The sequence below is a fragment of the Neodiprion virginianus genome, chromosome 1 (assembly GCF_021901495.1).
Source record: "Neodiprion virginianus isolate iyNeoVirg1 chromosome 1, iyNeoVirg1.1, whole genome shotgun sequence".
Classification (NCBI taxonomy): domain Eukaryota; kingdom Metazoa; phylum Arthropoda; class Insecta; order Hymenoptera; family Diprionidae; genus Neodiprion; species Neodiprion virginianus.
In genome coordinates, this window is record NC_060877.1 from 25,075,018 (window position 1) to 25,090,080 (window position 15,063).

Genomic DNA, 15,063 nt, shown 5'->3' on the forward strand with positions numbered 1-15,063 from the left:
TATAACTTTAACCGTTCATACCGCCACGTTATGCTATTCGTATGAATGAGAAATTTCACAGTTCCATGTAAACTATTACTCGTAACTTTTGAAATACTTTTCCGTCCACTACGAAACCTATAGACAATCTTTGGTATTGAAAAAGATATAAGAATCACCGAATCTCTTTATTCTGGTTTATGTCAATCTTTTTTTTTTTATTTGTTGCAGACAAAACAAACCCGTCTTATTGCTCGGCTTCTTCTTATTATAAGTTGTACATTTTTAATTGTTCTAGTGGTGTCGCCAAGTATAACAAGCTATTTGTTCACTTTACTTTTTAAAATTGTCTGTATATTCAGTAATACTCATGCTAACAACTCGTTTGTAGCTCAGCTCTGACTCACGCAGATTTGCCAGTTCTGATTTACATTTATTTTTACAAAACTTATATTTATATCCGGTGTTTATTAGGTTAGATAATTTTGGGAATAATGTACAATATAATATGACTAGAAAATTTATTTCAAATCACTGGTCGAACATAAGTATCGAATCAATGCATGTGCACTATTTCAATAGACAATAGAAATGAAATTTCTTGACCTCGTTGAAGAACATTCTCTTGGAGTGTATTTTTTTTTTGTTACATCATCAGCAGAATTTGCATACAATACAAAATTGCTTGAAACTCACGACAATACAAAACTCGTAAGTGCAATGACAATGTTCATCTTACAATTAGTAATATGTAACACACAAGTGCTAGCTGCATCAAGCAAACACGATATTTGTATCAAAATTAGATTTAGATTAGATGGTCACATTCCCTCTGCGGGTATTCAAAGAATAGCAATATCTACTACAACCTAACGTTGACTGAAAATATATATATATCAGTCAACGGTATGCGTGAATTCTAACGTACCGACGTTAGAGCAATATGCTCCAAGTTAACAATCTAACGCAGTCGAATTATCTGGCCATGTGACGTTTTATGTCGCAAAAGTTTGCCGTTAGATAGCGCTACGTGCCGCAAGCTTCTAATCACATTGCCTAGTGCAGTGGCCATATTCTGTACAAGAAAGCACCAATAAACACTATATTATACTATACTAATCACATTTTCAGAGTGAAGAAATACAAGCAAACACTGTAGGATTTCAAGAGCTATAAATGTCTCTCAACCTGGAGAAAGTATCGCTGTCCTTCGAAAGAATAAAACTTATTTTGATTGTACTGAAAAACTTGACACTCATAGCTGAGGTACTCAATGTTAATTGTGAGTAACGAGACTCTGTTTGCTTTAAAATATCTGAATTATTATCCTTGTTCCAATGCATATACATATGTACAGATATATTTAGCACAGAAATATAGACTGCGGAGCAATGGTCGGGAAGTCAAGCAGTCCTCATTCGTGCTGAGTGTAATTCCACTCCACAGGAAGGACACTCGAAGGAGTTGTCGACAGTGAAACGTGCCTTCATACAGTAGTAGCAGAAAATATGTTCGCATCCTGCGTGCCTTGGTAGATTAGGACTCTGATCACATTCCGGACATTTTGTGTCGAACTCCAATTTGGGGGCGACAGATCTGCCAATAATTTTCCTCGTCCACCAGATTCGCTTGATCCTCTGCTTGATAAGGTGAACATTCACCATCGGTAGGCCGATAGTGAATAATTCAATCAAACTGTGCCACAATAACTCTCTCGTCACATAAGAGTAACCGATGTTTCTTGGCCGTTGCGTCGTTGTCGGCCGATTGTATATTCCCAGTACTCTTTCGATGATGTTAGGCTGATTTCCTTGGTTCAGAAAAACCAAAATATTGACAAAAGTCAGTAATCGAACAGTTGTAGATATCCAATCGAGGAATCGACGGATTTGGTTTCCCCTCTCCACACTACCAATCAGTCTATTATCGATCATCTTCTCCTGAAGATAACCGGGCACAACGCTAAGAATAATATAAAGAATCGCCTTTTTCTTGTTATATTTATCGTAGTGGAGGTTCAACAGCTGCTGCCCGAAGGTAGAGTTTCCGTTTCTGAGAGAATAATTCCATACGACCACTTTCAACAGGGCGTTAATTTCTGGCTGCCATTTCCCAATCGTTCCAGGTGTGCACAACTTCGATATCTCGGTAGTCTGCTGCCGTAGGATGTGGTAAATTTCCTTATCAAGTTGAGACGCGTCAATCTGGTTGATCCGTGACACGTAAGCCGATGTTGCCATGACGCTCTTGTGTCTGCGAATCATTAGAACCATTGTTTACATTCGATCGGCTCTTTTAGCACCGTGATGAGTGAGAAAATATCAGGTATAATCATATTCAAATTATTTTACTAGTACAAGAGAAACCCGATAGTATCCAAAGCATTTATTCCTTTCTATTACTACAAAAATATAAAATAACAATCTAGAAATAATCTCCAATCCTTGATAGATCAACGTCAAAATCAAGATCGTCAATATTAGCAGTTTGAAATTCGCGCTCGGCGCGTGCGCAGCGTCCGAAAAATTCTCTGATACACTTACCTGGTGTATTAACCGTTTATAAAGTATAAAAAATCGTCGATACCGACAGCAATCGAAACCGATCCAGGATCGTGTACGAAGCCTCGCATCAAGACGTCTTCGTAAGCTGTCCGGTAGTATAATATGGTCGAATATGCGCGTCGGTTCGCCTACGCCTTAGGAGAGCAGGCTCGTCGTTGATCGTCTGCGCTAGTCAGCGCTAGTCACTGACAGGACTGGGAACCCGAAGTTCGGCGGTCTTGCTGTCTGTCAGAAGTCAAGGTTATTCGCGGATTACCGAGGGAAGGAAGGGTCGTAGTCGAGTGAACGCGTGCGAGTGGTTTAAATACTTTGAATCGCGGTAAAAGCCAGGCAGCGACGGTCGGCGGAGAGATAATCGGCGGGTGGCCGTGAATCGAGATTCGAGGTTATACGAGGCTCGGCTCGAGACTCGAGGGATCCATGTTGCCGCTGGTGGTGTGACGTCATCGCGGTGTGTTTGTTGCGAGTGTCGTTCCTCCTATTCGCGAGTTTTCAGTTTCCTGCGCCGAGTGGCGCGACGATGTTTTGCTCTTAGAACCGCCGGCTCCTCGGCTATTCTCTACCACCGTACGGCGACGATTTTCTTCGGCACCGCCGCAACACGGACGGAAGAAAATTCGCCTCTGTCACGTGCCCGAGTTTCCGTACCTGGGGAGTGGTCCGTACTCAACACTCGTCGCGGTGAGTAACCGGAATTAAACCGTTGTTCTTTTTTTTTTCTTTACTCCCCGCTTCCGCAGGTGGTAGCATTGATCCGCACCGCTGCGCTGACAGGTTAACCTCAAATTCTGGCAGCGCTAAATCCTCCGGCCATTTACCGAAAGCCTCGTACGCTGTTTACCCAATTTTTGACCGCATGCCCGATTCCCTCTCGTACGCCCGGCGGCCCGAAATTGAACGTCAATGTCGAGCCATAACCTCGCCAGGCGCCACCTTCGCACATGTCGACTCCCTGTTTCGCCTCCTCTATCACCCTGCATCCCCCTCCCCCACCCCTCTCTCTCTCTCTCTCTCGCTCTCTTGACTCTTCTTTGCTACACGGTCTCCTAATCGTTTCTCACTTCGGACGCGACGATGCCGCCGGGACGAAGTGCCAGATTAGGTGCAACCTGCGTACGGACACCTTGAATTCAATTCCGACGAAGGTTAAGCAGAGAATTCACATCGCATTTGAATATAAATATTCATTTCTTCCATCGTCCGTTATTCTCTACACGCTTCTCTTGTTTTGACGATGTAATCATTTTTTTTTTTTTTTTTATCGCTTTTTCTTTCGTCAAAATTATGTGGATATATACGCACTCAGGTTCTGGCTCGCATTTCGTGTGGTACACAATCCTTCGAGTCATTGTATATCATATGTACAATCTGCGGTCTTTTACGTACTCGGTTTACTCGTTGCATAATTTTACTCTTTCCTCTTTCTGCTCGTAAAGAACGAGCAGCATTTAATTTTTCTAGATTGCCTTTACAGGCGACGGTGTGTTTCATTAGCATATGTAATGTATTGGCAAATTTTTTCAAATTTTTTCTTTCGAACGATAAAACGACTGAATTTGAAGAAGCTAGCGAGCAGAGTTAGCTGCCAAACGTGGTAAACTTTTTGCAAATAGAAAAATTCAGTTCAGTTTTATCCTCATAATTCTATAAATGTATCGGGGGGTCGATGATATTTCACAAATTTTTGACTTCGGATTTCATTATCTTATTCGAATGAATATTGAAACGTTTGGCTGATAATTCTGGCTGCCAGCTTCAGCCTCGAATAATATAATTCACATGGTAGCTATGTTATTACTTAAACTCGTGAAAAAGGAAAGCTTCTATAATAGTGCGTAATCGAAAGACGGAAAATACGTACAAAATATATACATATGGATATTATTTTCCCATGAATTTATAAGAATATATTGCAGTGTATGTATATTAGGCTTTCCTTTACACTATGCCGGAATTTCTTGTTCAGAATTAAGTGTGAAATTGACGATCGATGCCGACGAGTACGTAGGTGTTATAGTCATGATATACTCTATTATGGTCATCGCGTTACGTGCATGAATTTATTGCACATTTTTACACCGTCTAACAGAGTAATGAAATTCCATCTAAACGAATCTTTGACGACGCATTTTTAGCCTCAAAAGCGTTGTCGATAATTAATTACTAACGTGATTATACGTAACAAGTTATTTCCTGTCGCTGATGAATGATCAGCTGTTAATTCGATTGATACACAGGGTTGTGTTTGTGCTATAAGTTTACTTATTTTGTTTCGTTTTATTCACTCGCTTCCGGTAATTCATAGTCCTTCCAAAAATCTATTCAAACATCGAATTTCTTTTCGGTCTACAGTTATTTGTAAAACTGTTTTTCGTTTCGCTTTGCCAAAACTTTCTCACAGTGGCCAACGTGGAAAAACAGCTGACCGTCCTGCTAATTATGAAACGAAACCGGTCAGTATATTCTTAATTATTCGAAAGATAACGCCGATTATCATTTTTATCAACCTGCAAAGAGACCCCCTTGGCTTCTTTATCTACATTATGTAGTAAAAAAATTATGCCACCGGCAACCGCATTACATAATAATAATAATCCGTACACTGCTGGAAGAACTGAGCCGGTTGTAACGAAGAATCGATCATTTCTGTCCCTTTTCCTTATGTGCCTCGTTTGAAATCAGGTGATCAAAACAATATTACGTACTTCAGCGTGTATAACGGCTTCGTTTAGAGTAACAGTCGCGAAAGAAGTGAATAGTATATTATAAACACTTTTCTAAGATCCGGTACATAGAAAGAAATATGTGGCATTTGCGTTTTACGACAATTACCGACGAATGAATTTTAGAATATATATTAGGATGGTCGTTAATTTTCAGCATATACTTCTCACCCCCGGAACGATAGATAATGACGAAAAAATTGTTTGTGAATTTTTTCAGATTTTTAACTAGATCGGCAAGAGTGCCGAAATCGATTTGAAATTTAAACTAATAAAAATAAAGATCTCAATTTCCGAGTAAGAAAGAAGAAAACTATTATTTTGTTTTTTATTTTCGTTTTTGTTCGACAATTAAAAAAAAATTCACATATATCGTCCCGAAATTGGAAAGGGTGTCGAAATCAATTTGACCAGTGAAAAGCGTTTTAGAGACCACCACGCTGCATTTTCTATCGAAATTGTTCCGTTTTTTTTGTCGTTTTCGATTTTTCCTTTTTCCGACCAAATGAAATGAATTGAATAATAACTCACTTTTTACTCAAAAAATGTGTTGTTTTTGTTTTCAATTCAAAATCGATTTCGTCATCCTCTCCAATCAAGCTAAAAATTTGAAACAGTCCACGCACTGTTTTCTCGTGATTGTCTATGGATTCCAAGGGTGAGAAGTATAACTTGGAAATTAACGTCCACCTTAATTTATACGTGCGTATACATGTATATAAATATATTTAAACATATTCAAGCTTTGCATCGCCTACTCGTTACACCAGAAACGGCTTATCCGCTCCGCCGTTAATTACCGCTGTGCAAACATAAAAATGCAGTGAATTTAGGGAGCAGTTTCAAAGGTCAGCCTTGATTATAACTCGGCCCTGTAAAAGAACGATACCATACCTCCCCGGAGGGCGACATATTCGTTTATTCTCGTTTATCCTATTATTCGTCGATGCAGAAATTCATCTACAACAAAGTTTTATTATTTTATAACCGATATACACGATCGCCATATTCATCGATATCGGCGATTTAACCGTCGAATCCCCGTTGGCTACAGGTAATTGCACGTCGTTCGATTGCGAGCGAAATTGTCCCTTCTCCCACGGTGTTATCAGCTTGCCGAGCCCCATGTGCCAAACATGCCACTGGACAATCTGAGATCCGTTGACCCGTTAAAATCCAAACTGTTGTGTGGGTATCGATCCCAGTTCCGTTATTCCTTCCGTTTCTCCCCTCCGCAGGCGGCTGCGAATCGTATTAAGTCGTAAATTTCCTCCTCCGATTCTCAATGTGTGTTTTTTGCAAGCTCGTTATGTACTTGGCTTTCGCATACGTGTGTAATGAGTATAGTAATAAATATCTGAAACCGCAGGATTCCTCCTCTACCCTTGTTATTTTTTTCTTTTTCGCATTCAAGTTATTTTTTTTCACTCGCGTTAATGAACGAAATTTCGAGCTCTCGATCGGACGACCGCTGGTAATTGGTCTGATATTTAAATGGACCAATTTGCATTTAAACTTCTCTCTCCTGATAGCTGTTCCGACGCGAATATCGTACGTATATATGTATATATATATGCTCAATTCTACAGGCGATTGTGTAGATATGTTATATATCGTAGCTTCGTGCCAAAGGGGGGATAACGAATGTCGAAGATCTCGGAAATATGTTGTTTTGGATATTAAAAATACGTTGTGTCTACTTTATATCGTATATTCGGTGTATAAATTTTCGACATCTCCGTCTCACCACGTATTATGCGCAGTACGACATGCTTCGTTTTTATTTTTGGTCTTCGGTAATATTTCACGTGTCTGTCGCTTTATTTTTCATGAAATCCTATCATCGTTTTATCTTACACACGCTGCTTCGCAAATGTCATAACTGGCAATTTTCTCTGAAAAAGTCGAGTACCCTAATTGCGAAAATCATTATTTCTGCGTATTACAACCAATTATGGATTAATTACGTTTGAAAATTTGTCTGCAATATTTATTGCAAGTATGGTTAATTCGCTGTTGGATATTTGAGAAGTGCATCTGGCGACTTTCTCATTATTAATACAATCTTATAAAATAGTTATAACTTTATATAAACTTTCAACCTAGGAGAATAAGATTTCCCGCATGATATATTGTTGTGTTATATATCGTGATATTCGGTCCGAATATAAACGTCAGGAAAGAAATAACATTCTAAGTGTTAAAACATGTTTCTTCACAAATTCAAAAACATCTAAAAAAAAAAAAAAAGTGAAAACCCAATTGAGCGCAGTCTTTCGCATAACGTAGAACGCTTATCTTTCGACAGAATCTCTCTTTTAACCTGAACAAACTTTTTAAGGGGTGGCACGGTGGAGAATCGTAAATTATTTTTCTCTGAAACACGTTAATATACACAGGTACGATTATAGTTGTGATGATAAATTCATTCCCCTTGAATAACAATTCAATTCCCATGCTTCTAATTGGCGTACATGTGATTGGAGCAACAATTATTCAACTATTCACAGTTCGATATATGAAAAACAACGAACGGATCTTTTCATCGCGACGTGAATCAGCTAGACGTACGAAGGTAAAATATCTGTTTGAATACCGCGGCGAATGACGTAAATATTTTAAACGGGTCCTCCCGTTTCCTCTGATCCTCCGCAACACCCCTCGCAACCCCGCAACGGCATTGATTGGGATTAAATGGGGCTGCTGCGCAGCGACGGGTGTGCATGAGGGAACGTATCCGTCCATGTAACTTGCCTGCACAAGCAGCACGATGCGGGTGAACGTGTGTATAGAGGAGGAGCGTTACACATACGCATCCAAGCGAGCGAGCTAAGCAAGCAAAGCAAGCAGGTATCGTGCATCTATTGCGTAAAATATATGCGCATGTGTGTTGCATGCGCCAAAACACGTGACATATGCGCGCAGGAATTTACGCGCCTTGTCCTTATATTTTTTATTTTTTTTTTCGACTTACCATCCGCTGAGGTTTAAGGCTCGCCGAGAATCCCGCATGGCAAAACAGGAAACTTGATATGACCTATATATGTGTGTGTGTATATATATATACATATATACATATAGTAACGACATTCCTCTAGACTGCGATCATCTCACGACGCTGAAGTACGCGCCTCTTCGTTTTATTATTGTCGGGTAGCTTACGACGACGTGCGTATAAAATTGGTATTCATCGGCTGCAGCTCACTAGACTCGAAAAATCCCAAGTTTTAGGTGCATGGGTGATGAGAGATGAGGGATAGATAAAGGGAGGAAGGAACTGAGGAAACGGTCATATTGAGTAGATTGCTAGAACCTAGACTTTGGCGTGCAGACGAAAAATAGATAAAAAGAACTACAGAAGGTATCTATAGCTATGTATTTCATTCATCCAGTTACGAGAAAACCAGGCTTTATTGATTTGGAACGGGAATGAAAGTAGGTGTGAAATTATAAGCTCAGATTTTAGGATCAATGGCTTGCGCTACGTTATTTTGATAACGATACCTAAGAATATACTTGCGTTGTACTTTTCAGGTCTAGAATTATAAAAAAAAAAAACAGTTGATTAGAAGTTCAAATTGGAATTCTAAATTATAGATGTTTCGATTAAAATTTTATATAGCACGTTATAGGTGTGTAATGTTTTATTGAAATATTCGCGCCGTAGAACGCAAGTGAATAGAAAAATAATGCAAAAATTGAACGTCTTAAGATGAATGATTAACATTTTTCAACATCGATTCAAAGCTTAAAATTTTACATTATGATGATAAGTTGTCTAACCATTGATTGCAGTTTTATTGCGATTAAATCAAAACATAGGCTTCGTTGAGCATGAAACATTATACGTTCTGCAAATCATTGATCAGGTATTATTCTTAAGTAAAAAAAAAAAAACATTGTACAGGAATTGAAACAACAACAAATTCGCGATCCGTTAATTGAATTGCAAAAGTCAAGCCGGACTCCGGCTTTGATAATTGCAATGAAACAAGGCAACAATTCGTATTTCCCACTGTACAACAAAACAAAACGGTTATACATACTTAGAAATTTGTAATCGAAACTCTGTACAGAACGCGATACGGATTAATTAATATTTCGGTATAATGCGTGCAGGCAGGCTGTATTTGGCTGTTTGCCGACACAGCGGTAACCATTAAACATACATTTGGACAAACAGGTGTGATATGGGGGCTGGATGGCTGCAGTGGCTGAACCTCGTTGTTTGCCGGGTGGATTCGAAGCCTGGTTCAGGGGCAGCCATCCGTTCCGATATGGATCCGTCGCTGTATGGTCTGCACTTACACCATGGAGGGTCGCATTGCGGAGGACGCGATTTGCCTATTATACTCGTTATTAAACCGTGTTTACAACGGTGATTTTAGTTCGCCTGGGTTTGGCTTGGCTCCTGCGGCATCCTCCTGTATTATAAGGACGATGATCCATTATTCGATATCGCGTCTCGTTACACCATGATATACCTTGTATCACCGTATTCAGAGCTCTTCTCAATGGTCGTTACATTCGTTTTGAAGCCGCGTCTATCGAAGGTTGAAAAAGTCTTGAATGCCTTGGGAAAACCGATCTCTCTGTATTATGATCTCGTTTTCAATCCTCCCGGACTTTATTAATTCCCCTTTGTCGCGGGACCGACGACGACAGCCAATTGCTCGATCGATCAATCACAAGAAGTTACTAAATTACTGTTACGAAGTTGATTTCTGGAGTATCAACGTCGCGTTGCCTCATGGATCGTTAAAATACCTTGCTGATTATTCTTTGTCAGTGAGGTATGTCGCACTTTTTATTTACAAGCCTTACATACCTCGGTGGTGTTTCAGATTCCTAATTTACACATCGGCCGTTTTTATTATTATTATTATTATTATTATTATTCAACTGCGTTAAGTAGAAAATAATTAGCCTTGATGCAAAGAGGAATAATCACGGAAATTGTCGAGTGAAAAATTTAATGCTGAGATACAAAGTTGATTAATTAATCTATTATAAACTCTGTCCTGCGACATGGATTAATCATGGTTTTATTCGCTATTATTCAACTTATCCAGCCCGCTTGTGTATGATATCTACCCCATAAGATCTTGGCCCTTCAGTCACATTAATTGCGAACGCGATTCCAGACCCCGATAATACTCGAAAATCTTTTCAAGATCCAGGTCTTTCGTTCTTAATACCCGAATTTTGAGTATCAATTCTCGAAAATAACGCAGACGAAATAACAGCGATTAAATCCTTTAAGTATCGTTTAAGAATTTGTATAAAACGAAAATATTTCGTAACGACGAGCCTCTGTACTTCCGTTATAATTGAAAAATGGATTACCACATATTAGCAGAATTTAACACCCGTTTATTTCGTTCAATCTGACAATTAGTAGCGCAAATTTGTTGCGGTATGTACATATATTATCTAAACGATTCCTTTTCTTATCGCATTACTGGCTCTACGCCTCGTAATAAAAAGATAATGACCGTTATTATTCATTTCTCTCCGAGTAAAGTGTTGTACTCGGGTTGGAGAAAATCCTCTCGCGGTAAATGCTGCCATCTTCCGTTGCCTTTGAAGAGCCAAGGTAGCCAATATTAGCTGCCGCATCCTACCGGGTGTCCGAATTTTCTTTTTTTACCATAGGAAAGTGAGACCATCCAACGTCTTTTGAATCACTATTAAAATATTAAGTCGTAGTGTTTATTTGTCTGATACGTGTATTTGTTATCTCACAGATATAGATACTTGAGATTTTCGGATAAAATTTGTCACCATCCGCAGATGGAGTTTCATGACTCAAGTTTAGTTTTCTTTGGAAAACTAAATTGCACGGTATTACATATATTATAATATTATAATGTTATAATACTGGCATGAAGTGATGTTGGAGTAAGAAAATCTGTTTCACTGTCTTTCCTCGGTATATTGTATTCTATAAACTTTTGTCCCTACCGGGGGAAGAAATCGTCGCCATTTCAAAGCCAATATGATATTATCGATACCTTGTCTCGAAAAGCAGTGAAAGCATGTGCACCATAGTAGCTCGAATCTAGTATAAAAAATTTCTTTTCAAGCTTCCGGAGCTGCCTTCATTTCCGCTTGAAATAATTACTACAGTAATACGTACGATTTGCAAATACAATTTATTATTAACCGACGAAGTCAAGTTTTATGTATACACATCTGTAAGAAATATGCGGTGGTTCCCCACCGAGTTTGTAGGTTCACCTGTAGTAGAATTCGTAATTTCCTTGCAAATTCTCCCGAGAAATTCAACAATTGTATTCACACCACCTCTAATACACGTGTACCGATTCTGCGATTTTGCACAACTTCTTCGACCCCAAAGATGAACGGATTTGAATTTATTGTACAGCATTTATCATTAAGCTAAGAAAATATATCGTGAATTAAATACGATAAATTTTCGAAGCACGATTCGTGTCTATATATAACAATGAATGTAATTTGTTACAAAATTCATAATTGCGATTGTAGATCGAGTTTTTATAGGTGAATTATGGTTCTGTTCGTTGGATTTGTGTATAATAATGAGAAATTGAACTTCGCGTAAAAAGATATCGCAATTTAGTCGAAAGCAGCATTATTTTTGCGTCAGTCGCTTCTTCTCGCGCTCGCGTCAACTCGAAGAAAAGTCGTAATTGCGCTTACGGATGGACCGGACTTGAACGATGTGCGGGGCACGAAGAGCATGCATTGGCATTGGCTTGGAATTCAGCTCATTCTCGAGGCTGCAAACCGGGCGGCCAGAGAAGTCAGCATTTGGGTGCCGCTGTCGCGAGGCGTGGCGAGGTATTGATCGCCAGGGGTGGATTCTCTTCTCTGTCCACCAGAACCGACGTCATCCGAGGCGCCCGCCTCGCCCTCCTCGCCCCCTCTGCGCCCTGGTTTCTTCCTTTCCTACGTCGGCAACCCTCCAGCAACTTTCCCCCGCCCTCCTCGAACCACGCGAGCTGAGTTTTCAACCCCGAGCGTGTCAGTCTCGGGAAACCGGTGACTAGGAATAGATCGGGACCTTTTTCTTTTTTCCATTTCTTTTGCGGAATTTTTTTAGTTTCGTTGATTTCAGGTATTCTACCCTCAGATATCTTGGACGCGGCTTGGTTAACACTGATTGTTCATTCGTAGCTGCAAGACTTTTCGCGCAGTCAGTTTATACTTCGGTTTTTTCGACCCTTGATTATATCTTCTCGGGGAATCTTGCAGCTGATTTTATCGATTGATTGGTGAAATTCTTGTAATCGAGTAAGGGTTGTATGTAGCAGAGTGGTAGATTTATTTTATACTTTCGTTAAAGTTTAAGAGACGATGAGGTACAACGATACCCGCAGTATTTGAAAAATTGCGAACTTGGCGGGTTAATCGATCAAGCCATTGGCGAAAACGTACAATAAAGAAACAACATTTATCAAATTTCCATTTCGCTTCAAGTCCTATACTTGATAAAGTATAGGAAGGATGAAGAGGTACTGCTATAAATCACTTCGTAACCGTGAAATGCACACACTCCCGTGTAAAAACATCCGAATCGTACTCACTTAAGCAGATGATATGACGTTCGCATAATACGTTTCATTGATTTTTTGCACATTCCAGTCTATCCGCGTAAGAAAGATTGATAAAGCGATGATAACTCGCATTTCATATTCTCGAACGAGGTGGAAGTTAGTAACGTTATCGCAACGAAACATTTGGAACAAAATCACTAGTTTAACAATTGTACAATGATTTTTAAAGAACTAAGATTTGAAAATATGAGTGTGTTTTGTTTTATTGCGGTTTACTGAATCATGGACAATTCCACTATCGCGAAATAACGCTTTTTCCTCAGCATGAATCGTCACGATAACGTTACTAACTTCAATACGATATTCTCGAGTCATCAGCACAAGTCACGAGAAAAGCATTCCCTTAGTTTTCGTAGGCAAAAGAGGTTTTTCCTCCTCTCATTCATCGTCACACTTTTGCCGCTTACAACTTTTCATCCAGTGTCGTGAAGTTGGCAAAAGTGTTCAGGATCATTTCCTCGCGGACGTTTCCAAGGTTCGTTCAATCGACGCGTGAAATCTTAGATCATTCTCTGTTTCCTGAATATCTGTTGGTCGAATCCTCTCCTCAGCGAGCCGTCTTAGCTCCTCGATTTACGAGATGAAATTTCACAAAAGGTTAGAGAGGCTCGCTGGGTATCCGAGATTTAGTGCTTCGAAGTCCGGCCCGGCGCCATTGCTCTGCCGAAATTGTTTCCACCTGGTACCTGCGATTACGCGTATCTCAGATGGTCGAGGCATAACTCCTTCCTCGGTAGAAGAGGCGTCGAATTATTCCGAGTTCCGGGTTCCGGTTTTAGACTTTCCTCTCCGTGATTTTCGAATCCACGACAGAGGTGATGGATAGTCTTCCAAAATGAGGTTGAAGTTGGTAACGTTACTTTAAAGATACATGTTTCGGAAAAAATTCAGTTACTCAATCACAACAAAGAAAACATGTTCATATTTTGAACTTCTTGAAAGTCGTTCTAAAATCGTACGACGATTTATTCCATGATGTTTCGTTACGTTAACGTTATTAACTTTAATGTGGCAGCTGGCAGTCAAGCGTGCCGTCATTGATGATAATGAGGCGTTATGGCCAAAAAATCGAAAAAACTGATCAATGTCATAGAAAAAGCTAAGACTTTTCTACGATTATGTATATAAATTTGTATCGCATAGTTTTATATGTGAGAAATTTGGCATGTTTGACTGCTAACTCTGGATGCTAGCTTCAGCTTCGTATAATTTTTGATCCCTGAGGATGATGAGTGACTTCTGTTCCGCCGCAGGATACTTTATGCTGCAATAACGAAAAGGTGAGGGTCTGAAACTGCGATGAAGCTACACGCTGCTTTTCCTGCTGCTGCAGTGCAGTCGGTTGACCTCCTCGTGCATTCCTGTAACTCCACCACCCTCTTTGCCCTTTATTGATAATTTCACAGCTAAGTGAACCGCGTTCAATCACTCGCTAAAAATATGACAAACTCCACCGGTTACCTTTACCTACCTGCTGCATGGATTCGGCTCGATGCACGCGGTTCTCGCATCCCGTCAACTACTCCTGTCGCCACTGAAGTATCTATTTTACGACATCAATGTCGAGAGGGTTTCCCGCTACCGGTTCTCCACGTACCCTCCGTACACACGTATTCAATTATCCTTTCAATCACTCATCCGCATCCAAATTGTGGTGAACTACCTATCATCATCTGGTCTTTGCTTCAAATGAAACACTGTGAATTCGTTCAATTACCTTGATTTCTAAGGACACAAAAGCCGTTAGTGGAATACCAAAAATCTTTTTCCGAAAATCAAGTGCAACCTTTTTCTTTTATCGCGGAAATACTTGTGCAGTTTTACCAAAAAAACAATTTGACACGAAGTCTATGCCATACACAATTTTATTGTACTTTTGTGCCACCTGAGGATAATTTCGATTATCAAACCAAATGCAGAAGCGAGAATAAAAGTCATTCTCATCTGCGATTGATCTACGATAGTGCTAAGTTGGAAATGAGAGATAATATGGTATTTTTGAAACGTAGTTGGTCGTTTTTGATTTACACTATCCCGTAATAACTCCATCCAGTATTATCCAAAGTACTCGCAAAAGTATGATATGCCTCACGTCGTTGTACTCGCATAAGCCAATTGAGTCGCATAATTGTGCGATCTAATAGTATAAACAATTGAATAATGATGTTTGCAACCGATTCCTCCGAATTATATCAC

At 39.7% G+C, this 15,063-nt stretch overlaps 2 protein-coding genes across 10 annotated transcripts in view; one reads left to right on the forward strand and one right to left on the reverse strand.

Annotated features, from left to right (window-relative positions):
- Positions 1–483: 483 nt before the first annotated feature.
- On the reverse strand, positions 484–2,652 carry LOC124310485 (peroxisome biogenesis factor 2). Its single transcript, XM_046774494.1, has 2 exons — positions 2,523–2,652; positions 484–2,232 (listed from the first exon to the last, which is right to left on the reverse strand). Exon 2 carries the CDS (start codon positions 2,217–2,219, stop codon positions 1,383–1,385), a length of 837 nt encoding a protein of 278 aa, XP_046630450.1. The 5' UTR covers positions 2,220–2,232; positions 2,523–2,652; the 3' UTR covers positions 484–1,382.
- A 385-nt stretch (positions 2,653–3,037) lies between these two features.
- The window catches only part of LOC124310481 (stress-activated protein kinase JNK), a 158,627-nt gene continuing 146,601 nt past the window's right edge, over positions 3,038–15,063 (forward strand). For 8 of the 9 annotated variants that reach the window (XM_046774480.1, XM_046774482.1, XM_046774481.1 and 5 more), the window contains exon 1: positions 3,091–3,224. The gene's annotated coding sequence lies outside the window, so the exon portion shown is untranslated. Of the gene's footprint in view, positions 3,225–15,063 lie in introns of all 9 variants that reach the window. The other variant, XM_046774491.1, reaches the window with a different exon arrangement.